We start from the raw sequence: 24828 nt of genomic DNA on the forward strand, positions 1-24828 counted from the left end.
TTAAGAAAATGGATGTAGTAATAATCACTAGGAGGATCACTGGGCAGGTGCAGAGTGCCAGAAATAGCATTGTCTGGTTATTGTTCCCTGGCAACTGGTATTTAGAGGCATACTGCCTCAGATCCAGGATGCGGTAGAACATGGGTAGGAAAACTAAGGCCCAGGGCTGGATCTGGCCCAATCGCCTTCTAAATCCGGCCCGTGGACGGTCCGGGAATCAGCGTGTTTTTATACATGAGTAGAATGTGTCCTTTTATTTAAAATGCATCTCTGGGTTATTTGTGGGGCATAGGAAGTTGTTCATTTCCCCCCCAAAATATAGTCTGGCCCCCCACATGGTCTGAGGGACAGTGGACCGGCCCATGGCTGAAAAAGGTTGCTGACCCCTGCAGTAGAAGCAGACAGCGGTATGGAACAAGGTTGGGTGGCATTGCTCACCTAGCTTCCCAGTGCAGAGGTTCCTGCCAGTAACTGAGAGGGGAGGGGCAAGGTGGCAGGGAAGGTGGTGCAATGGAATAGCAATAGCATGAGCATCTGATTGGCTCTGCTATTGCACCCACACTGCACCAACCTCCCTGCCACTTAGCCCCTTGCCCGCTTAGTGCCCAGCAGCGACCACTGTGCTGAGAAGCTGGGTGAACAAAGCTGCTCCAGCAGCACAAGACACACAGCAGCTGCTACTGGGATGTAGCATACAGCAATCATGACTCTGGCTTTTAATGTTTTGCAAGTGGAAGAAAAGCTGGGGAGAAAGCAGGTGCAATATGGTGGTTTGAGATGCAGAGCCACCTTATTGACACACAATTGAAAACGAGTGTTTGCCTTTAATTTTTTGCTATCTTTTCTAGGTTAGAACCAAAGATCATGTGTTTGACAGTGTGGATCATCTTATTCGTTACCACATGGAAAATAAATTGCCAATAATCTCTTCTGGAAGTGAATTAAATCTGAAGCAGCCTCTGAGGAAAGGGACCGGACACCCGCAATATAACAAATAATTAGGTTGGCTTATGCCATCCTCAAGACAATTCCTCCTTTCTTTTTCCTAACAAAACTTCAAGTGACTATTCTGAAACATGGATCCTAGGAATCCAGCTCTGCAAAGAATAGATGATGCCTCTAGATGCTGTTACACAAGACTTTGTGCGTGTGTGTTATCTACTTGCCAGTGTGTTTATCTACTTTACATCTATACAGTCCCATCTGGACAGCTATAGCAGTTTTACCTTACAGAAATAAAACCCTGGAGAGCAAGAGAGAGAGGAGATACCAAGCACCAGAATCACTTTCTAATGATTTTTAGAATCAGTATGAAATATAAAAGCACAAGCAAACGATCACAAGCAAAAGCAAAACTGACTTGAAGAAACTGGCTGGAATGATAGAAATATGTGCCTTTTAACCAAGGAGGTGTGGGGAAATAAATAATCTTTATACTGGATTTTAAAAATTTTAGTTGATTAATTTGTCTAGGTATACAACATATTATTGCCAAAAAAAGAGAGAGAGATAAAAGAACCACAGGTCAATTTGAATAGAACGATAAAACAACAACAACAACAACTTCCATTATGATACTCATCTTTCTTTGAGGGCTACTCCAAAATTCACAGTTTCATTAAACAATTTCAGTGAAATGTAAGTATGCTTTGGAGAAAGACTACAGCCTAAGAAAGGTATCAAATTCGTTCATTAGTAGTAATAAATAATAATATCCCTAAACTTTTTAAATGTTTGTGCAACATTTGCTAAATCTAAGTATGTAAATTAAGCATAATTTTGAAACGGAAGCTGACACTGGGTTAAACTTAGGTTTGCTTACTTTTCAAAAAGCCCTTCTATTCCTTTACCAGCAGCACGACATGTTAAGCGATAGCTGCAGCTTCATTTGCATGTCACACTGCTGTTTAAAAAAGGAAGAGATGGACTTAATGGATGGTAAGCCTAGTTAGATGCTAATATTTTTGAGAGTCTCAAATATGATTTTACTAATAATGCCAACAAGTATCAGAAATAACTTTCACTCTCAAATTCCGTTGTAAGTTTACAATATAGAGAAGCTAAAGGAAACAGACTATATGTTATTTTGCAGGGGGACCTTTTTAAACTGGCTACTTTCCTTTCCTCTTTTTAAATTTTGCATGCTCTGTATTTCTCCTTCCCGCTGCTCTTTTTCAGCTCCACTAGATTTCTTTTGTTCCTAAAAGTTAAGAAACTAAGTTTCTGAGAAATAAATATTCACCCTGCATTGTCTCTGTACCCGTTGTCAATCGGAAGTATTATGTAAATTAGTATATACTGGAGCAATTCTGTACTTTATAACAGAGAGACCAAGTAGTGTGTTTGGAGTTTTGAAAAAGAAAACGACACTCTTTAGCACACACATCTAGGGAGTAATATTTACTGAACTCAGCGGCCACACTCAGATGTTCTAATCCTGACTTGATAAGCCATTTAATGCAGGTCCATGGCACTCGTATTTTTGCTGGTTTATTAAGCCAGGATTTGATTGTTTTGAACCTGGTCACTGGAACTTACTTCCAAGTGCACATACTCAAGACCACACTGCACATGGAAAGGATAGTTTTCTCAGGGTATATTCCTTTTTATATATTAGCACAATGCCACCAAAATCGTATTTGCAAGAGCTGAACAAGTTAGCAGAGCAATAGATGGTGATTCTCTCCTAGGATGCCCAACAGCAGATATATGAAAGTCTTAAATAAAGTTAGCTTTTAAAATAATGACATTTAAAAATAAACTTTGTCTGTGCAAATATATTTTACATGTTTTGTTTCTGTTCTTTTTACAACACACTGTTCACACAGTTTGTCACAATGCCAAGCTGAGAATCCCAACATTTTACCAAAAGGCTTGCAGCATGAGATAGCTTGTTGGTGACTACACTGCTCATGGCAGTTTTGGTGTATAAAGCCTTATACAACTTGGGACCAAGATACATGAAAGATCATATCATCCCTTACACACCCAGCCAATCACTATGTTCTGAAGCTGAGGGCCTCCTGAATCTCACCAGGAGGTCTGTTCTGCACAATTTGGGAATCAGACCTCTTGTGTTATGGCAACTACACTCTGGAATGTTCTCCCATTAAATATTAGACAGGTGTCACCTTTCTGGCACCCAATGATGCTTGGGGAGTGCTGTTCGGCCCAATGGAACCTGCAATGCAGGGTTCCTCAGGATTCAATTTTAGCATCTACATGAAACTGCTGTGTGGGGTCATCTGAAGGTTTGGAGTACGTTGTCAGCAATATGCTGTTGAGACACAGCTCTACTTCTCCCTTACATCTGTAGGTGTGGCATGGGATGTGCTGAACCATCGTATTGCCTCTGTAATGGACTGGATGAGAGCCAATAAACTGAAGCTCAATTCAGATAAGACAGAGGCACTGTTAGTGGGCAGTTCCTTAGACCAGATGGGTGAGGGGAGATTTGCTCTTGATGGACTTACACTCCATCTACAGGAACAGTATGTAGCTTGAGGATACTTCTTGATCCTTTGCTGTCACTTGAGGCTCAGGTGGCCTCAATGGTGCAGAGCAGCTTGCATCAGCTTGGGCTGGTGACCCAGCTGTACCCCTATCTGGACAGATACAGTATAGCTTAACTAATGTCATCTATGTTCTTGAAACCTTTAGGTTAGATTGCTGCAATGTGTTATACATGGGGCTGCCTCTGAAGACGGTTTGAAAACATCAGCAGGTGCAGAAATCAGTGGCCAGTTTGCTCACTGTGGCAAGACTGTTTGAGCACATAATCCTGGCCCAAATGTACTGGCTGCCAATTAATTTCCGGGCCTAGATCAAAGTGCTGGTTTTTACATATAAAGCCTTAAAACGGCTCAGGACCACAACACCTCAAGGACCACTTCTCCCCATATGAACCGCCTCAGACCTTGCAATCATAATCTGAAGTCATTCTTTTTGTGTTTTGTCCACAAGAGGACCAGAGAGCAGCAACTGAGCCTTTCCTGTGGTGGCCATGGGCAAATAAATAAAAATACTTAACTAACTGACCAATTGTATCACAGATAGCTCAGTTCTGCCCCCGCCCATGGTGGTGGCTCCCCGTTTGTGGCATGCTCTTCACTGGAAGGATCGACTGCCACTTTCATTGCATATCTTTAGGCATCAGGCAAAAACATTTCTCCTCTCCCAGGCCTTTGGCTAATCAAATCATTTTACGGCCTTTTAAAATGGGTGCTGGGGGGTGCTTTTATTTTTGCTTGTTACTGTGTTATGTATTTTTTGTGTTTTTATCGTGTAAACTACTCTGTGATCCTTGGATGAAGGGTGGTGTATAGAAATATAACAATTGTTATGATTATGATTGCTGGGCCTGTTCCGTCCCTGTGTAAGATGAGCGGGTGAATGGGTCCTGAAGGCAGAACAGAGGATGCCCCCCGCCCCACCTCCAGCCCCGGAATAATTCCTATTTGGAAGACAGCCGAAATCCTCCCATTTGCCAAAACCACACACTCAGCTCCCCTTCCAACAGGCAGCCTGCAATGTGCTTAGAGCGCAGCCGCAGCCGGCTCTGAAACTGTCTGGTCCCTTGCGCTCCTCCCGATTGGCTGAGACCTCCATCCAACCGCCGAGCAGGTTCCTTTTCCCGCCGCCAGCCGCGCCAGCTTTCAAACAAGGAAAGGCTTCGCGGCGCAACCGAGCTTGGAGCAGAAAGAAAGGAAAAACAAAAAACAAAGCCCGCCTCTTCGCCCACCGCCTACCGCTTTCTCTCAAACTCCCCCCCCCCCCCGGCTTTGTGGAAAGGCTGTCTCCTTGCCTATTGGTCGGCCTTTCTTTCAATCATCCAAAGAACGGCGGGCAGGTTCGGTCGTCACGCGGAAGAGGGAAGGGGTCGCTTTTAGCGGCGTGGAGACGGGGGAGCAGGTGAGGCGTCTCGGCTGCTTGTTGGGGGGGGGGAGAGAAAAAGTGTGGGGGGGGTCGCTGCTCGCTCGCTCGTGTAGGAACCCGGCGCGGGGTTCAGCGCGGCGGGGACGCCCAGGGAGGGGTGGTGGTGGTTGGGCGTCGCCATGGAAACGGGGCGCCTCGGGCCTAGACTTCGAATTCGCCTGCTCTGCTTCCCTCGCAACTCGCACCCCGTTTTCTGACGAAGATTTTTTTAGAAGCAAAATGTTTTAAATAGGCACCTATGTCCTTCGCTGTGGTAAAAGGTGCTAAAATGCGACCGAGGGAACTTGCGTAGCCGCTTACCCTTGACTAGCCCCCTTGACTAGGGTTGCCACCTTTGTTGTGGCAAAATGTGGGGCAGCAGGGCGGTTGGGGGGCGGTTTTTATTTTCTCGTCTGGTGCTGAAGCGACTTCAAAGCAGTCCAATGTGATCTCTTGCAGCCTATTCTCTGGAATACATGTCACGCGCGCACACACATGGATTTTTAAATCTGTGCTTGGCTACTCGGAGCTTAAATACATGACTTTCACATACCCTTTCAAACACAGGCATTTGCAGAGGATCTCTAGCTTGGCAGAGAGAAGACCTGAAATACAGGACAAAGCTGTATCGATACAGGACGCACCGAAATACAGGACAGGTGGCAATTGTACCATTGACCTGCCCAAATGGATGTGGGGTTGCAGCTTCGCAGCGTAACCTGAGATCTCCAATGGCAGAATTCTAATTCGCCTCAATAAGGCACATTTTTGAGCAATACTCATTTACAGGGTTGTGCTGCATGAAGGTGCCGTGCTATGTAGTGCTTTAGAAGTAGTTCTTGGTATGTTTTCAAAATAACTTCACACATACATTGCTTGTTAACATTTTGGGCTGCTTTTCTGATTGTTCAAAGCGGCTCGCAAAACAAAAATGGCAATCAGGGACTTGTAGATGCTTGACAAAATCCCAGTTGCCAAGCTTGCTAAACCAAAAGCCAGCTAGCTGAGAAAAATGTACCTTTCTAAAGGCAAGTAAGGAAGTATATATAATTCTGAAGTTAATGGAGAAGGCTTTCCCAGAGACGGGGAAGAGGATTGGACAAATGCTTGGAGTATACTATTAGCCATGATGGCTCTGTTTTTACCTGCACTGTTGGAGATGGTATGCCTCTGAATACCAGCCACTGAGAATCACAAGTGGGAAGGGTGCTGTTAAGCTTTTGGGTCCTCCTTGCTGGCTTTCCCTGGGCATCTGGCGGGCCACTCACAGGATGCTGGAATATAATGGACCTATGGCCTCATCCAGAAGAGCTATTCTTACGTTGTTATAATTTGAAGGAATAGTGGGAGCGTCACAAAATATTTCTTGCTACCTTATTCACTCAGCAAGGTTTCAATCACTCAACACATAATAGGTTTCCCAAGCTAATCTTTCTGAACTTAGGCTGAGTAGGGCTGGCCATTCTTTTAATTTAGGTTCATTGAGTCTAGCCTCTCTCAGGGTCTTCAGGGAAAGGAATTTTATTTCAGTGTGGTGGGTCAGAACCAGAAAGGTTGGCTAACTTCTCCTGGTCCCGTCTCCTGCTAGTGTAACAGGTAAACTCTGCAAGCCATCAACTTACACATTGTTTTGCAAATATTGCTATGCAAAGCAACTATAAAATAAAATAAAATAGCTTTTTATATTCATAGGTTGGATGCTTGAGGCTAGCTTTTTAGACTGAAGAGTGCAGGAGTCTGGGTTGGATATATAAAAATGCAGCAATCAAACATCAGGGCATTTCTCAATCTCTCAAGTACCAATTGAGTTTCGCAGAACTCATCAAAAGCATAACAGATGGGGCAAAATAATAATTTTGTTAGCAAATCTTGAGATTAATTTTTAAAGAATAATATGCAGAGAATAAATTTAGAGGTGATTGGAAGGTTTAGTGAGGTGTTTATTTGAGACTAAAATGGTCTGTTTTCAAAGTTATATAGGGAGTTGCTATTTGTATCTGACTGAATCACCACAACCATATTCTACTTCAGAATACCAAATCTTCCAAGCATAGTAATGTAACTGAACAAAATTGGCACTTGAACTGCAAGTAGGGAGTGTTATGTGAAAAATTTGGGATGGGTAGGATGGAGGGGGTCAGTCTTTAGGAATAGGTGTAACATAGGTCAAATGACTGCTTATGAGCAGGCAACCAAACATTGTTAACTCCTATTATGTTAATATGCAGTTATGTGCCTTTTGAAAGCTTTTAGGGGTCGCATTGCCCCAGAAATCCCCTCCAACAACCACTCCTTCACGGAGAACCCATGGAGCATGTGCGTCTCGGTGAGCAGTAAAACGCGGAAGTCAATATCAAAGAATTTTTAAGTAAGAAGGAGCTAACAAATTCTGGCTAATGGGAACGTCACTTTAGGAACAGTATCTGTATGTTTGAGGACTCTTTTCCTCTTTCACTAAAGTTTATTATTATTAATTGCAATTGTGTAATTTTCGTTTTCCCCACCATAGGTGAAACAAGAAACATTATTCCAAACATGTCACTTGACTTTGACAGCGCAGCTTTGCAAGTACAACATGAAGATGAAGAATATGATCAGGAGGACTATGCTAGGGAGCAAGAGGTAAAAACTAAGACTTGCCAAAACTTCATGTTTCTTATTCTGCCCCCGCCCCCGACTTTCCTTTTTTCTTACGCTGGGGTAGATGACTTGTTCAGCACTAAGGACCACATTGGAAATGATTTAGAACATATTAAGAGCCTGACGTACCAGGCCAATGACCCATCTGGCCCAGCAGTATATCATAAATAGTTCATTATATAATTCACAATATTCTTTCCTTTCAATATTATGTTCTTCCCTTTCAAACCTTCTTAAAAGGTCAACCAGATGATTTTAAGACAAGACAGCTGCTGGCTGATGTAAATACGTTCACCAGCTATAGAGCTATTGTAGCTAGTAGCTGACCTGTTCTTCATGAAGTTGTCTAATCCTCTCTTAAAGCCATCCAAGTTGGTGACTGTTGCTATTTCTTGTGGAAGTGAATTTCAGAATCAACTGTGCTCTGCGTGAAGAAGTACTTTTCTTTCGTCTGTTCTGAATCTTTCAACATTCAGTTTCATTGAATGCCCACAAGTTTAATTTCATGAGAGATGGGAAAATTTCTCTCTCTATATATCAGGCTTCCTCAACCTCAGCCCTCCTGATGTTTTTTTGGCCTACAACTCCCATGATCCCTAGCTAGCAGGACCAGTGGTCAGGGATTATGGGAGTTGTAGTTTCAAAACATCTGGAGGGCCGAGGTTGAGGAAACCTGCTCTATATGCACTTTCTCTAAGCCGTGCATAACTTTCACACCTCTAGCATGTTTTCTAAACTTAGATGCCCAAATGTTGTAGCCTTTCCTCATAGAAGAGTTGCTCTATGCTCTTAATCATTTTGGTTGCCCTCTTTTGAACCTTTTCCAGCTCTACAATATGACTGACCTAGCATGTCTGCTATACAGCTATAATAGCAGGTCCAACTTGTGTAGTTGTTGAGCTTTTTCTGTGACTTCCTTATTCTGGGATTGGACTCCACCTCAGAAATCTACTTTATGTTAAGGCTTATACTGTTGTCTTGGAAAGACATTTCTAGTGACATCATAATCTTCTTGAAATTACACCTGAGTGTCTCATGATGTCACCGAAACAACTCCTTATTAGTGTGGCTGACTGTTTAAAAAAACACATTTAAATAAAGTGCTTTTGTCATTTGCTATTTCTTAAGCTTCTGTACATGTTAGAGTCAGCTGTTGTAACAGAACTGTGAATTATGCCATCTCTTATCTGGAGTATTTAGGAATGTGGGTGCCTCTCTTGGTTATGAAGAGAGATTCTGCTGTTCTATGCAGCAATTCAGTATGTGTTTCTTATACATTTAGTTTAATTTATTTAGTGTTTTAGGGTGCTTGTTGCACATGTAACTGATTTTGCTGTGTATCAGTTTTCCCTGAGAGTTCTGTATATTTTGTGGAGAGAGAAAAAACACACAGATCTGCTAATTTTTAAATGGAGTTGTGTCAGGAGGGCTTATAGGAAAACTATTGCTGGTTAATTGTATTGCAGCAAGATACTTGTATTGATTTGGTCCTAGAGAACCAGAGTGGCTCTTACACCACCATCAGCTGACTAGTACAATCTCCTGTCATTGTTGCATTAATGCTAAATAATCAGCATAGAATTTGTTTTGCTTCTTGTCTAGTTTGGTCATTAAAGGGGGAAAGTATTCCTTGCTGGATATGCTTCCTGTCCCACTTAATACACCTTGCTATTGGCTTTCACAGTATCACAGCTACAGCATTTATCTCAATGTAGTAAACTAGGATAGGGACTCGGGTGGCGCTGTGGGTTAAACCACAGAGCCTAGGACCTGCCGATAGAAAGGTTGGCGGTTTGAATCCCCGCGGCAGGGTGAGCTCCCGTCGTTCGGTCCCAGCTCCTGCCTACCTAGCAGTTCGAAAGCACCCCTAAGTGCAAGTAGATAAATAGGGACCGCTTTCTAGCGGGAAGGTAAACGGCGTGTCCGTGTGTGGCGCTGGTGCTGGCTCGCCAGATGCAGCTTAGTCACGCTGGCCACGTGACCCGGAAGTGTCTTCGGACAGCGCCGGCTCCCGGCCTCTTGAGCGAGATGAGTGCGCAACCCTAGAGTCGGTCACGACTGGCCCTGATGGGCAGGGGTACCTTTACCTTTTACTAGTAAACTAGGATAATTTGCCAGAATGCATTCATGTTCAGATATCAAATGGAATTCACCAGCCCCTTGATTTTTGTTTTGTTTTTTTTGAAGCCACCTTCTGTGGCTTCAAAAACTCCCAACTTTCCCTCCTTTAGGTATGCTGATTACTAACTGAATTAATTCCCTGCCTTCCACCGGGATGGTGACGTGCTTCCCTAATTTTTGCAGAGGTGTAAACATGTTTATGGGCTGTACTACCACTTCATGGGATGCGGGTGGCGCTGTGGGTTAAACCACAGAGCCTAGGACTTGGTGATCAGAAGGTCGGCGGTTCGAATTCCCACGATGGGGTGAGCGTCTGTTGCTTGGTCCCTGCTCCTGCCAACCTAGCAGTTCGAAAGCACGTCAAGTGCAAGTAAATAAATAGGTACCACTCCGGCAGGAAGGTAAACGGCATTTCCGTGGGCTGCTCAGGTTTGCCAGAAGCGGCTTAGTCTTGCTGGCCACATGACCCGGAAGCTGTACGCCGGCTCCCTCGGCCAATAAAGCGAGATGAGTGCCGCAACCCCAGAGTCGGCCACGACTGGACCTAATGGTCAGGGGTCCCTTTACCTTTACCTTTACCACTTCATACTGCAAATGGGGACTGACTTGGTTGGACATTTTTCTGTACACCCCCTATCCCAAACCTCTGAAATAAGCATGCCAGGAAGAAGGGGGCCATATGGTAGTGGTGAGCAAGTCTAGAGGCAAAAGTGGGCATGACAGTGGGTGTGGTTTGTTAGCTTAATGTAGCAGACTATATTCCAGCCACAGCAAAGTGAGAGGTATACACACACACTGTGTATTTATCAATCTATATTTATATCTTCATTCAGGAAGGATTATAATAGTAAAGGGCACGTTCCAGCCAGGAGAAATGCTTGATGGTGGGGAACAGGGCCAGGAAGAGCCTGTTGCTTACAAATAGTCCTAAGGGCCAGAAGGAGAGAACTGCATTTGGTCTCTGGCCTTGAGATTCTCCATCCCTCGTATAATCCATAGAGCAGGATTTTCCAAACTTTTGTCTCCCGCTGTTCTTGGACTACAACTTCCATCATCCCTAGCTAGCAGGACCAGTGGTCAGGGTTGATGGGAACAAAAGTCTCAAAACCGCTGGAGATCCAAGTTTGGGAAACCCTGCATAGAGATGATCTGAAATCCTTGTACAACAGGCACAATCTTTTCTCCTTTACAACAGTATAAAAATGCAGCCCTTCCTCTCTCCCTGCCCCTCCCCAGCAAAAATGAATCAATGTCTTAGGCATCTTTTGTATTCCCACTTCTGGCCTTCTGTTGTCTCACATTGGTCAACTCACATTTTTCCAGCGCTCTGCTACTAAAATTATTCACCTCTCTTGTCATCATATTCCTTAAATCCCCACACTGACTTCCTATCAGTTTCCAAATCCTGCGCAAGGTCCTCAGTTTTGCTTTCAAAACCTTCCATGGCCTTGCTCACCCTTCTCTGACTCATCCAGTTCCAGCATCCTCCGTTCTCCAAAGGTTTCCTGCTCCCCTCCAGCTGCCTCTTATGAGTGGATCTTTAGAAGAAACTCATCTACTTCACTCCAGTTCTGAAGTCCTCAATACTGTGCAGTGCTGAAACCCTAGTCTATATAGAAATAGTAATTGTAGACATTGAACAAAAAGGTGTTGATAGTGTATAGCTTGGAACGTCTGAAAACATTTAGATGACAATTTGATAACTTTAGAATCTTGATTGCCATGCCTAAAAGAAGAAGTATAGTTTTCCTGGTGGTTTTGGTGCAGTCTTACTTATGTGGCTACCCCTTTGATTTGTAATATAGTAATCCCACTCTAAAATATGAGAGAGGCACTTCTCCTATTTGCCCGTTATTCTTTTTGTGGGCTGATGCTTTCCTTTAATAAACAAACGTGTATAGGCTTTGCTAGTTTTAGGATGAAGAAAAATTGGGTATCTAATTTAAAACACCATAATCGCTTATGTTGTGTACAGTTTTCTAGTAACGTGAAAAAAAGAAAATGTACTGCACAGATGTATCAGTTGAGATCCATTCTAAGTACCAAAACCTCACTGAAGGTTTGGAAGAACAGGTGCACTCTATACAGGATTCCTTGCTCCAAGTAAGTAAAGAAAGTTTATTTTAGTTAGTTGCTGAAAAGTAACTTCTTCAAAAAAGAAATACTGGGGAAGGTTATTCTGAGAGATTTAAGTGGCCTGTAGCTCTTCCCTCCCAAAAGAAAGGTTGGCCCTGCAGAGACATAAGTTCTACATTCACAGTATTTTCTGGCTTTTAAAAAAAACACTTAGAGAAGTGCAGTATTTGTTTCCTATCATGATACTTCAGCTGAAATAATGTTACATTATTACCACTCACTCCAGCTTCAAAGTAAAATTATAGGGTTCCCAAGTTTTATATGTTCCATTGCATATTATTTATTTAAAGCATTTATTCCTTGTTATTTAGCCAGAAACGCTCCCAGAGTAGCCTACAAAAATTGGTTATAGAGACTCATAATCTAGAAAGCCACGACTTACGAAGAAAAGGCATGGGAGGGAGAAGGCAAAAGCAGGCTCAAACAGATGTTCTTCAGGTTACCATTCTTGTAATGCAGTTATATAGTTCTGTCTAGACAGATTCTGTCTAGAAGAGCAGCAACTCCTTTCTGAAGTCAGCAGCAGTTGTGGGTGTTCCTTTACCTTTGATAAAACCCCACCCTCCATCAATTCCGGGAGCTCAGCAGGAGGCAGTATTCAGGCCAGGAGGATAGGATAGCTTTTGTCACACACCTCTTCCCTCAGGCAGGCTTGCATATCAATATAATGTAATGTCAAGACAAACAGTACAAGATTCAAATCAGCTACCCGTCCTGGCTTCTCTAAGTCATCTAGGAGTTAAGGTGGAGAACTCTGTGTGTGGGTGTGAGAGACAGACAGAGGGCTGGGGGAGAGTTTCCCACGCTGTATTCTGAGAAATGTGAGGAATGGAGTGCTGGAATAGAGGAGGGATAAGCTCATAGGGACGCGGGTGGCACTGTGGGTTAAACCACAAAGCCTAGGACTTGCTGATCAGAAGGTTGGCGGTTCGAATCCCCGCGCCGGGGTTAGCTCCCGTTGCTCGGTCCGTGCTTCTGCCAACCTAGCAGTTTGAAAGCACGTCAAAGTGCAAGTAGATAAATAGGTACTGCTCCGGCGGGAAGGTAAATGGCATTTCCGTGTGCTGCTCTGGTTCGCCAGAAGCGGCTTAGTCATGCTGGCCACAGGACCTGGAAGCTGTACGCCGGCTCCCTCGGCCAGTAAAGTGAGATGAGCGCCGCAACCCCAGAGTTGGCGACGACGGGACCTAATGGTCAGGGGTCCCTTTACCTTTTTAAGCTCATACAAAGAAACTGGTGATTGGGTAACCTATTGCTCTTGGTTATTTTCAAGTAGTCAGTTACAGGCATTGAGTCCAGAGTAGCAACAACGACAACAACTTTCTTCTCTGAATTCTGCCTATGAAGCATCCAGTTAGCAGAGTTCTGCTGCAGCCAAGTCTGTATCCAACCTAATTGTCTGAACTACAATCTTACAGTTCATGATATATTTCCGATGTGCAACTTTGTGCTGAACAAGTTGATGAATTCTAATCTTGCTTACTGTTTTTGGTAGCAGCAAAGCATGCCCCTCAAAGGCATCTATATGTAGGTTTTGCAGTAGGTCAGCTCCCATAAATGAATGTGTTACTATGGTTCTATTCCATCTTACCTGCCTTGTTTATGAGAAGGAATATCTTCCATACTTTTTGAGCAAATGTTCATGGCCCAGCAGAGAAAGAATAATATGTGCTGTGGTGGCAATATTATAATAGTTGGCGTTTTCAGAACAATGTAGCATGCTTTCTCCTCAGTTCCTTTGATATTGAAGGTGCCAAAACCTCTTTCGCTTAACCACAAGTCGAGTTAGTGGATATGTGCTCCGTAGAATCAAATAAATATAGAATTGTAGAGTTGGAAGGGACCCTGAGGATCATCTAGTCCAACCTTCTGCATGTTTAATTAACTATAATAAGTTTTATTTCAGTTGCAGCAGCTATTAACAGACCTTCCCCATGATATGCTAGAAGACAGCGGAGATCACCTCTCTGATTACAGTGCACCCGAGGACCATGAACAGTAAGAAACTTGACTCTCTTTATTATCCTCCACCCACTCCTGACAGTGCTGAAATTTTCAAATGGCACTCACAGTAACTGTATGAGCAACATCAACTGCCTGAGTAGGAGGCCAGATGAAGAAAAAAGTTCAGCTAATAATATATATATATCACAATAATGCTACATATGCTCACGTGTTTCCTATGGCTCCATGTGCTTTCTTTATAGAGCACAGAAACCCTGGGATCAGGATGTCAACAGATGGGATGATCATCCAGTTGCAACAAATCCACCAAGTGTAAGTTAATACGACATACAGTGGACCAGATTGGCATGCTTGCTTGCTTGCTTGTTTATCTTTATCTTTGCTCAGGTTTGCAAAATAATAATTTTTTCATGTTGTCTTTCAAACTTTTCTAGCTGTAACATAACTAGTACCCAGTTGTGCTAACTAACTTTATTCACAGGACTATGAACAGGGTCAGAATTTGTATGCTGAGCGCTTTTTATATGACCAAGGCAACTTCCAAGGTGAAATGCATGGCAGTGACTGGTCAGAGCATCACAATGAAGATGAAGATAAAAGCATGTATGAGATTTCTGGCAGAGCTAGTGAGGATGGATCTGATGAAGTGTATCTGGGAGGAGATGGGTTTAAAGCATCTAGCCACTACCAACAGGACAATATATATCACCTTCCAGAAAACTTTAGGCCATACACAAATGGTCACCAGAAAGAGTTCAGTAAGCAACACAGCAAAACAGACAATTTCATTGATGCTAAGAAGGAAAACCTGAAGGTATGTAGACTCTTTGAAGCTGCTATTTTGTTTTCTCATATTCAAGTTGTAAAAACTAGTGGCATTGCAAGAAAACTACAATTAAGTCAGTTTGTAACTTTCAAATAGCAAATCTGGCACTTCTGAGTTGGGTCTAAGCTCTGTTGAAATCATTAGGGCTTATTTCCAAGTAATGGTTTCCAAATTGAGGTCTTGGGGTACTACATTTTACATATTGTTTGAGCCTGGTATCAAAAACAAATAGAAAATACAGGAAGTAATTTCTTTTAAGTACATGGGTGTAAAAAGAGGTGTGGGATATAGCTATTAATGATAAATTAACATTTCCCATTAAGGTAAGACGAGAAATAATTTTGAGGAGATATGGAAGGTGTTTGTAGAATTTGTACTGTTAAAATGGAAAGGGGTCCAACCATTGCAAGAGGTGTTGAAATTTTGGGAGGTTGGATAGTTACAATGGAATGGTCTCAGTGGTACACATTTTTATTCATATTTATTTATGATTATTACTTTGTAAAAAACAACAACAGAAAAAAAAATAAAGTACATGGGTGACGAGAGGCAAGGAGTAGGAATCCAGTCATATGTATTAAAGGGAAAAGTGGGGCTTATATATGCTTCCTTTATATGTGGCACTATATAGTACATGTATATTTCTTAATTGGGTATTGGAACTCTGATAACAAATGTAAGAAGCGACTTATACTTTTTAAAGAAATTATGCTTTTCTGTTGTAGTTGCAATGTGGCACTTCAGAAACAACTGTGGAGCCTTACAAAGTAGTATATAAGCCATACCAGAATAACATCCAGCAATCAGTCCCTATTTCTCCAGATGCAACAAGAAGAAATGACGCATTTGAAGAGATGCAACAAGAGTTTTTGGGTACTGGTGAGGGTAAGTTGTTAATTATTCTAAGAATTGATGTTCTGTGGGTAGCAGATGAGATATCCTTATAGACGGTGGTGCCCTGTGATTTGCCTAAGTCAGGGACATATGACTAGTTGATCTATATGTGCTTTTCCCTTTAGGCTTCTTCAGTTTAGTCCCTGCCTTCTCCTAAAGTGGCTATATTTCCCCTGCTCTGCTCTCTTTGTCTGTGGTCTCTGCTGGCTTCCTTTCCTTCTACTGCCCTATCTTTGCCCTTTTCTCTTTATTGCTCTTTTTCTGAAGTATTTTCTAAAAAACAACAACCCTAACTTCATTTCCTTCTTTACTGTCTTCTTTGGCTCTCAACTGGAAAAACCTTTGCAGTGATGAAGATGCACACACATCTGGTGAAACAGCCTCTGAGCTGGTGGCTGGATCCATCCTAGCTAACCAAATGCACACTGCCAACAGTAAGGGACGCAAACAACTTGGTCAAGCAGTGAAGCAACACATGCCATAAACTGGCTAGCGCTCAGGGCAGTCAGTCTAGCACCAAGACACTTCACAGTCACCATTTGCCACAAAAGTGTTGGTCCTGACAGAAGACACAACCACAAAAGCATACCTAGAATACCAAGGGGCCGGCAGATCATGCTTGCAGCTAAAAGAGGCACAAGCTTTCCTTATCTTTGCAGAAGAAAACCTGGCCTTGATTGTAGCACAGCACAGCACAGGTGTGTATTGCAAGGTGTACTGCCTTCACACTGAGCAGCTTTCAGACATTTCCTACCCATAATAAACACAGGCTCTGATAGTTGCTGCAGTGATTGGTTCACTATTTGCCAGCAGAACAAAAAATCAGTCACATCCTGAAGGGGCCTTCTCTGGCAGATAAACCAGCCAGCCATGAATACACCCTTCAGGCAACATGCTCACAACAAGCCTCACAAGACACGCGCTCAGACCGCTCCACTCTTGATTTTGTGGAAGGCTCTCTGCGTTTCCGTCATATGATTTGTGTAAGATTCATAAACAAAAACTGAATGGGAACTAGGGAGGAAGAAGTCTATGTGAATGGTCAAATTGCAAGCAGCCACAGTGCTATTGCCTGGTGGGTTGAGTTCCCTCAATTTATTTTAGTAATTAATATCCCACTTAAATGCCAGAATGTTGTAGGTAAAGTTGCTTGCCCAGCAGCTCTGGGACGGCAAAGACTTCATTTGTGGGGTTTTGGGAGTTTAAATATTCTGATCCCTGCTTCATAGTCGGCTCTGCCATCTAATCGAGGTGGGGGGTGGGAATCAAAATTAAAAAGAGAAGCAAAGATGCATTTGGCAAAACGTCTGATATTTTTATCAAGATATAATTATCCCCCATTAAAAAAAATATGGCCATATTTATATTAGTTGAGGAAAGCGTACATATTTTAATATCTGATGCTTGGAAGTTGTATCTGAATTGACAGATTCTCCAGACAACATGCAGATTCTGCAACTTCAGGTTCTTAATAAAGCAAAAGGAAGAAAACTGGAAGAACTTAATAACCAGCTGGAAGAAAGAGCCCAGCAGATTAGGTATCTGTCTCATCAGCTTGCAATTGTAAAAGGTAAATCTCTTTGCCTTGGGGAGGCAGAGTTTTGGTTTGGTTTGTGAGGATTCTAGCTCCCTTAGAAATAAAAGATTTTCTTCTCTGGCAGTGGTGGGGAGCCCCCTGCCCGTAGGCCAGATTAGATCCAGAAGGAATCCTGATTTGGAATTTGAGGCTGTTTCCCCCAGTTCACTCCCACTTGGGATTATTGACCGAGATCACTTGCGTTCTTGGCAGAGGTGTGTTAGAAGTTTGGGAAATAACAAAGATAAAATGCCAAAAGGACCAGATATGCAAGAGTTAATATTGAAGTGCCTTTTACAAATAATAAACAAGGCAGCACACTGTTGTTTTGCTATCATTTATTGTCCAAACTATAGTTTGTGTGTCCATTAAATTAAAACTACACCAATCTGGACCCTAAATTTAAATTATTTCATTAGAGACAAATTGTGTGTTCATTCTTTGCATGCTGATCACTGCATTTGTATTAATGTTTACAATTGCTTGTGAGCAGGGACTGACTCTATTTCAGGGGTAGGGAACAGGATTCAACCAGTGGGCAAGATCGTTTGGTCTCCCCACTACCCATGGGCCATTTTGACAGGTAGACATTGTAGTCCTTTTCCCCACCCCCTCAAACTTAATCTAGCGATTTTAAATGTTTTTCTTTCTTTTTTAAAAAAGATGAAAAAGATGGCATGTGTCTCAGTCTCCAGGAAAGTCAAAAACTCCATCAAAATGCCAAAGAAAGGGAAATTCAGCTTGAAGGCCAAATAAAAGCTTTAGAAACACAAATTCAGACACTAGCTGCCAACGAGGAGCAGGTACGGTAACTATTACAATTCTCATAGTTATTAAAAGATTTGCCACAGTACTGCAACATTTCAGAATTTTGTTGGTGATGTCATAAAGAAAAGAGAGCCATCACCCATATATAGTAGGACTCAACTGGATTAGGATTGTTTGGAAAGCTATCACAGATACTAAAAGGGGAATTACAGGATACAGTCTGCAACTAAATTCAATCATAATGTTGTTAGATCATATTAAGCAGCAGATAAAGAACAATCAAAGGGTTCTTGTATCTCATTGTTGATAGCAGCTCAGATAACGTTTGGTAGCAAAATCTTGGAGAAGCAGTAATCATCCAGAAATTAATCAGTGACTAAGAAAAGTGTGTGACATCATGGTCTTGAAGTAAACTACATGCTGTAAATTGCTTTGGGAAAGAAATATGCAAACAGTCCACATTTCCAAGCAAAACTGGCCTTTTATTATGTATTAGCATTTTTAAAAAACTTGATTATTATGGATATTCTTAGCCAAATATAGTTGCGTAATACTTGCTTCGTAACATATGATATGGCATTCTATTTAAGAAGTTGAAGAACACTTTGTAACCAGAGAAATTATGTCATTAATTTTTTTTTTTTTAGGTGGCTAGAGAATCATTTTGAACTAACACATGTTCCTGTTTGATTTTTGTTTGTTTTTGTAGCTGATCAAACAGTCTAAAGTTGCAGAAGTTGCAATGGAAACCATGCAGCAGCAGCTCTTGGAACTTCGACGCTCTGACACCCTCCAGCGAGCAAGAGAGCAGCATGAGGCGATCGTTACAGCACTCAAACAGAAACATGAAGAACAAGCCTTGTCTTTGCAGCAGAAACTGGATGCTAGGAATATAGCATTCCAGGAGCAGGTCAGATTGAGGTTTACAATATTGAAACTATCACACAGAGGTCTTGAAAAGTTGCGATGTTCTGCTTTTTCCATCTGACAAAGATTCTAAATACCAATTCTCCATTTGAAAATACACTTGGAAGGGAAGCATACAGAATGCATGGAAACTACAAAACCACAGAGCTCAGTTGACTTCAGTGGCTTTCTCCTTTATTTTAGAAATTGAAACAGATGGTGGTAACTATCCTCACTCCTTTGACTTCCAGTCATGGACCTGCTTTGACAAGATTCTGTAATGCTGAAGATCTAATTCAGCAAATCATTCTTAAAAAATTGGGGATCACTTGACTTCAAATTGTTTATACTCCAGCTTTCTTTCCTGCCCCACCACTATTAGAAGCAAAACCTTTTTTCTTTTTAAATTGGGCTGCAGTTTCCCAGGGTCACCACCAGAGGCCCCTGGAGGACATTGCTCTTAACGTTGATAAATGTCAATTATCTACAGTGGTGCCTCGCAAGACGAAATTAATTTGTTCCGCGAGTTTTGTCGTCTTGCGATTTTTTTCGTCTTGCGAAGCACGGTGTTGGAAAAGTTTTGGAAAAGCTTCAAAAATCACCAAAGTCTTCAAAAACCTCAAAAAAGGCTACCACACCGCGTGCTATGAGTTGCTCCTCGAAGTCAAGTCGCAACTGTATTAACGGTGTTAAGAAAAAGGAAACAAACTTGCAAGACGTTTCCGTCTTGCGAAGCAAGCCCATAGGGAAAATCATCTTGCGAAGCAGCTCAAAAAACAAAAAACCCTTTCGTTTTGCGAGTTTTCCGTCTTGTGAGGCATTCGTCTTGCGAGGTACCACTGTACTTAAGCTCACTCCAAAAGGAGCCATCTTTGGGACTGGTTCATACTTCCCCACCTTCATTTTTATTTACTAAAGAAGTGATTTAAAACCTTAAAGAGACTTTACCGACTGACATAACATATGAAATCTGAGAAGGGGGTGGTCTAAACTAAAAAAAAAAAAAAGCTTTAGGCACTCCTTTTAATCTTTTTCTGTTCCTGCCTCTTTCTACACCCACATGAGGAAAAAAGCCACCCTCCTGGCTGAGTGCTGGAGGTACCATTTTGAAGAATGTGGCTGAAAAGAAAGTTGATTCATCCCACAAAAAGCTCAAGAGGCAATAGCAATAACTCTAAGGGTAGTTTCATATATCAAGCCAGGAGCAAGCTATCCTTGCAACAGCTCCTTTAAGAAACCACAGTTTATTGGACTAAGTTTGTGATACCTGAACCATCCCTAAAGTGTTGTTTTAATTTTTATTTTCCTTCCCCCTCCCTCCCTTTAAAAAAATAATTCACTAGTGAAGCAGATTATATGATGTATATATGCAGAGATATTTTGGAAAATATGCAAAATATGATTGGATATAATATACCATTGTGTCTGTTACCCCAAAAAGAATTTACATCTTAAAATAATAATAACAATCAGAACATGGTAATTTGGTGGTGAATTGCTAATTGAAGCAAAAATGTTAATAGCAGCCAAATGAAACACTTAAGGAATCTCAACTGAAGGAGAGTGGATTAATAATAATAAAAAATGGTATCTGGTCATGATGTCTACGCTTACTGTGATGAGAAAAAAGTCAGAGCAAAAACCAGCTTGAGAGAACTTGGTTCCCCTTAAAATCAATTATGAAGAAGAACTATAGTTTGGAACTATTTAAACTTTTCCCCTGCTGGTATAAATCTGAGATCCAGAAGATGAATTAGATAGCTTACAATGGAATGGGAAAAAACAAAATGTCTATACATTTTTTTCAATTGTTGTGTTATTTAATTGAGTATACGTAAATAGTTTTATATTTTTGTGTTCCACCCCCCCCCCCAAACCCAATTGTGAAGTATGGATGATTTTAATATTAAACTTGATTGGGAACAATGTAGCCTATATGGACACCCATTCTGGTGTGTGTTTGTGTTGCTTGCTGTTTGTGTTCAAAGACATTTCTCTTTAAATAAGCTTTTGATTCTATTGCTTAGCTGTTTTGCCTCTTTTGTGCTCTTGTTCTGTGATGCTGCTTTTAGCTTGGTAATTGTGTTTTAATGTAAGCTTATTTGAGTCCTTTTTGGAGGGGGAAAGTGGCATAAATTTTTTGTAAAGGTATTGATTGGAAACTTTTTATACAATTTTTTTATCAGTCAGAACTTTGCTGCCATCTAAAGGAACATGTGAAACAACTTGAAAGAACTCTTGAGGAAAGCAAAATGGAAAAAAATGAAATTATCAGTCGGCTCTCAAGAAGTCTAGAAGAAAGCCAAAACCAGTGTGCAAATCTGCTGCAGACAGGTTTGTCATATTTGCATTGTTTTGGTGGCAAATAGGAATGAAGATCTGCTCAAGTTTTGAACAGGTATTTCCCTGAAAAATCACAATAGTCTCAAAACAGTAACCTTTAGAGTAAAGCTAGGTGCAGATGAAGAAACCATTTGTCAGTTCCTTCGGGACAATAGCTTAATGCTATTCTTAAGTACCAGCTGAGCATGATAGTTATTGGTTGTTGAATTTGTTTCTGAGGAACTCCAGGTTTCCTCAATGGAAACAGCAACTATAACAGAGCCCTGGTAACCTGCATATTTGATATCGCAGAAACCTATTGATTCACAGCTGCAGGTGATCAATGGGCACATTCTAGGAATGCATTCTTGGTTTGTGTAGTGCAGGGGTAATCAACCTTTTTATACCTACCGCCCACTAATGCATCTTACTTGATGGTAAAATTTCTTACTGCCCACCAGTGCTCGATGGAAGAAGGATTCAGCTTGTGCCATAGAACCCCCTACCGCCCACCTAGAATCCTGAAACACCCATTAGTGGGTGGGTGGGACCAGGTTGACAACCCCTGGTGTAGGGTGAAAAGTTGGCCCAACAAGCTTACCTAGCAAATCCTACAAACACCATACATGCTGCGCCCTAGAATCCTCTGAAAAACACTTAGGATTCCGTGGCAAATGTACAGGTATTCCTTGGCCAACAAATCAGTGGTAAAAAGAGTTATTTGAGAGGTAGGAATTAAGAACGCCCCTCATCATATGTAAATAATCCTGGATTGCTCATACATTATGATGAAGCTCATATAGCACTTTCTTTGCTTAGGGTGTCATCCTAAAAAAGCGGCTAGATCGGATACCTAGGTGGCATAGGTGGTGAGAGGCCTCTTGCAAGGAGAAAGATGGAAAGTTTCAGTAGAATAAAACTCCCTTTTAAGCGAACCTTGCGTAACAAGGTAAATAAGTGATGATGAGTGTGGCAGGTGATACTTAAGTGACATAAGCCCTGCCAACTCCACACTGAAAAATATTCCTGCTGGCTAAAGAAATACTGTGAAATGCCTCTGTAAGTGACATTAACGATACCACTGTATACATTTAGACATCTTGTTCCTTAAAAAAAAACCCAAAACTTAACTATTTTACCAAGCCAGCCTTGTTCATCCTGTTTTTTTTGGCAGAGTTTCACAGTTTCCTTCAGCTTCGGGCAAGCTAAAGAAAAGCAAACATTGGACGTGTCTTATGTACTCATCATTACTTTTATTTTAAAGTGCAAGGAAAAACTCAAAGGAAATAAAGCTGCCACGGTCTCAAATGCTGGAAAAGATTTTTTTTTAAAAAAACAACTGAGAACTTGAGTACCTTCCATTCACATAGGGCCATAATGTCCGCATCCTCTCTGTAGTAGAAAAATCCAGCATTTCAGTGCATCTTTAAAAGGGTACATTTAAAAATGCTGCTACCTGATTATTGTTTCTAATCTGAGTTATTAATGTATATTCTTCTTAGTGTCAAAATAGACCTTAGTCAAGGTCACTTGACAACCCCCTCCCCTCCCCCCGCCTCTGCCATTCTTACCGTATACTCACAATATATTAATTCCAACTCTTTCTTTTCAGGTCTGGTCAAGGAGACAAATCAGTTACGCATGCAGCTTCAGCAAGCCCAGTCTGTCCAGCTGATAAGCAATGAAATGAATAAGGCTCTGCAGGTTGGTTTATTATCCTGTTTAAATACTTTACGGTTTTGGCCTGGGCACTATTTCAAGGTGCTTACCTACTAAGCTCTAAGCAGCATGGGGTCCAAATAGCTGAAAAAACACTACCCTATACCAGCCTAGCTATGTCTTCAAGTGTCCAGGGGAGGCTCTTCTCAAAACTATCTTTACTGGATATGTGACAACAGGGGAAAGAGCCTTCTCTCTTATGGTGCCTTGTTTCTGGAACACTCTCTCCATGGTAGTGCGCCTGGCAGTAGCCTTGAGATGCTTTTGTTGCCAGGTCTAAACCTTCACTGATTTCCCAAGCTTTTTACGCTGCATTCTATGCTTGTATGCCCATATATTGCAGTTTGCTGCGCTGATATTTTTTAACAGTTTATAAACATTCTTAAAAATATTATGTTGGTGTATGCTGAGATCATTGTGATGTTGGAGACTAGACTGAAAGGTTTATTTTTACTGTCACTAATTTCAGCGGTCCTAAATTCATGTACTAGGGAGCTTGCTGTTGAACTCATTGAGGATTAAAACAGAGTACAGTGGTACCTCGGGTTAAGTACTTAATTCGTTCCAGAGGTCCGTTCTTAACCTGAAACTGTTCTTAACCTGAAGCACCACTTTAGCTAATGGGGCCTCCTGCTGCCGCCGCACCGCGGGAGCACGATTTCTGTTCTCATCCTGAAGCAAAGTTCTTAACCTGAGGTAATATTCTGGGTTAGCGGAGTCTGTAACCTCAAGCGTATGTAACCCGAAGTACCACTGTAAATATGCGTGGGATTCACCCCTCCTCAAGTGTGCAAAATACAGGGTAATCCTTATCCCATGTGTTCTTTCATCACACCATAAGATTGTTTCATTTTATTGGCAGAGGATGGTGTAGGCAAGCATGACAAAAGGCCACCCCGTGCATTCATTGTAGAACTGGAGCTTTAGCCTACTTTAAAATTTCCTTTATATTTATTTCCTAGTGGAAAAATGGCACTTAATGACATATCTGTAGTGAGAAGTGTGCTGCCATTAAGAATATGAATGAATGAAGTTTTATTACCCATCAAAGATATCTGTGCATACTATAGGGTTACCTCTTGCATTCAACCCATCTTAATAAAATCCAGGAATCAAAGGAGTCTTTCCACTAGGCATTTGCCCCAAATTCTTGGAGACAGTGTCATTGAGTGTCACACCTGGATTCTTCCAGTAATCAGTCGGTTGTAATAGACAGCACTCAGACACTTCCAGAATAAAGTGGCCCAATGAATATCTGTCAGTCCCTGAAGCTGTTTCATTGATAAAGTAAATTCCTTTGATCAGATACTACCTGGTGCCCAACATGGGGGAAGTGTATGACAATAATATATATATCTTACCAGTTTCACTTTATTTGGCCTACAGATCATCATTGTCATATATAGGTATTTTAAGAAATTAAACAGATGCTTAACTGCACACTCAGCTGTGACTACAGTTGTCAGATGGTGGTGTGGTTGCTCGAGAGCAAACAAGCAAGACTCCAACCTGTCCTTTCCAGGCTTTATTCTTAGTGCAAAACTATTTACAGTGAAGAGCATCGCAAGTCCATGTCTGGCTCAGTCGCTAGCGGAATCTGGGAGTGGTCGGTCATTGTACCTCCCCCAGCATAACAGTCGTGTGACCCCAAACCTTCTCCTCCCCTCCCTGCGTCGAAATCTACTGGCAGAATGGGCGCTGGCAAAGGGGTACTTCCCTCCTCTCTGGTTTGCTCAGGCTCGGTGTTGAGTCTCTCCCTAGCATCCCCTGGTCCCACCACTTCCTCTCCACTGGAGGAGGGGCTTTCCTCCTCGCCAGAGGAGGAACTGCTTCACAAGATCTTCAGAGGTTCCCTATAACTCGACTGCCCTTCCACCTTTCGCCTCTGAGCTGATGGCAGTTCCCTCACAACAGTCAACAACCATTTTGCCGGGGGTTCCATTCCCAGTCCCTGTGCCCAGCGTGTATAAGTGAGTCCTGCTCCCGTTCCACCCTTTTAGTGACATGTTTCATGACATTTTCGGTTATTTCTGGGTTTGGA

At 41.9% G+C, this 24828-nt stretch overlaps 2 protein-coding genes and 1 long non-coding RNA gene across 8 annotated transcripts in view; 2 read left to right on the forward strand and 1 right to left on the reverse strand.

Annotated features, from left to right (window-relative positions):
- SHC4 (SHC adaptor protein 4) overlaps positions 1–2780 on the forward strand; it is a 56765-nt gene extending 53985 nt beyond the window's left edge. For all 3 annotated transcript variants that reach the window (XM_080980387.1, XM_080980385.1, XM_080980386.1), the window contains one exon: positions 849–2780. In XM_080980387.1, the coding sequence (XP_080836513.1) occupies positions 849–998 (150 nt within the window). In that variant the 3' untranslated portion in view covers positions 999–2780. The remainder of the gene's footprint in view (positions 1–848) is intronic.
- Positions 2781–4767: 1987 nt separating this feature from the next.
- Positions 4768–24828, forward strand: part of CEP152 (centrosomal protein 152) — a 45568-nt gene continuing 25507 nt past the window's right edge. For 2 of the 4 annotated variants that reach the window (XM_080980242.1, XM_080980245.1), the window contains exons 1-11: positions 8677–8813; positions 11651–11778; positions 13718–13809; positions 14019–14088; positions 14258–14590; positions 15328–15487; positions 16926–17066; positions 17736–17875; positions 18550–18750; positions 20933–21080; positions 22681–22772. In XM_080980242.1, coding sequence (XP_080836368.1) covers positions 11677–11778; positions 13718–13809; positions 14019–14088; positions 14258–14590; positions 15328–15487; positions 16926–17066; positions 17736–17875; positions 18550–18750; positions 20933–21080; positions 22681–22772 — 1479 coding nt within the window. In that variant the 5' untranslated portion in view covers positions 8677–8813; positions 11651–11676. Of the gene's footprint in view, positions 4912–7421; positions 7537–8676; positions 8814–11650; positions 11779–13717; positions 13810–14018; positions 14089–14257; positions 14591–15327; positions 15488–16925; positions 17067–17735; positions 17876–18549; positions 18751–20932; positions 21081–22680; positions 22773–24828 lie in introns of those variants that run through there. The other 2 variants (XM_080980244.1, XM_080980243.1) reach the window with 2 other exon arrangements.
- Positions 5304–8536, reverse strand: LOC308462764. Its single transcript, XR_013979326.1, has 3 exons — positions 8400–8536; positions 6060–6188; positions 5304–5519 (listed from the first exon to the last, which is right to left on the reverse strand). It is a non-coding gene; the product is annotated as an uncharacterized lncRNA (long non-coding RNA).

The sequence above is a fragment of the Podarcis pityusensis genome, assembly GCF_964106645.2.
Source record: "Podarcis pityusensis genome assembly, chromosome: 14".
In the NCBI taxonomy this organism is placed as follows: Eukaryota; Metazoa; Chordata; class Lepidosauria; order Squamata; family Lacertidae; genus Podarcis; species Podarcis pityusensis.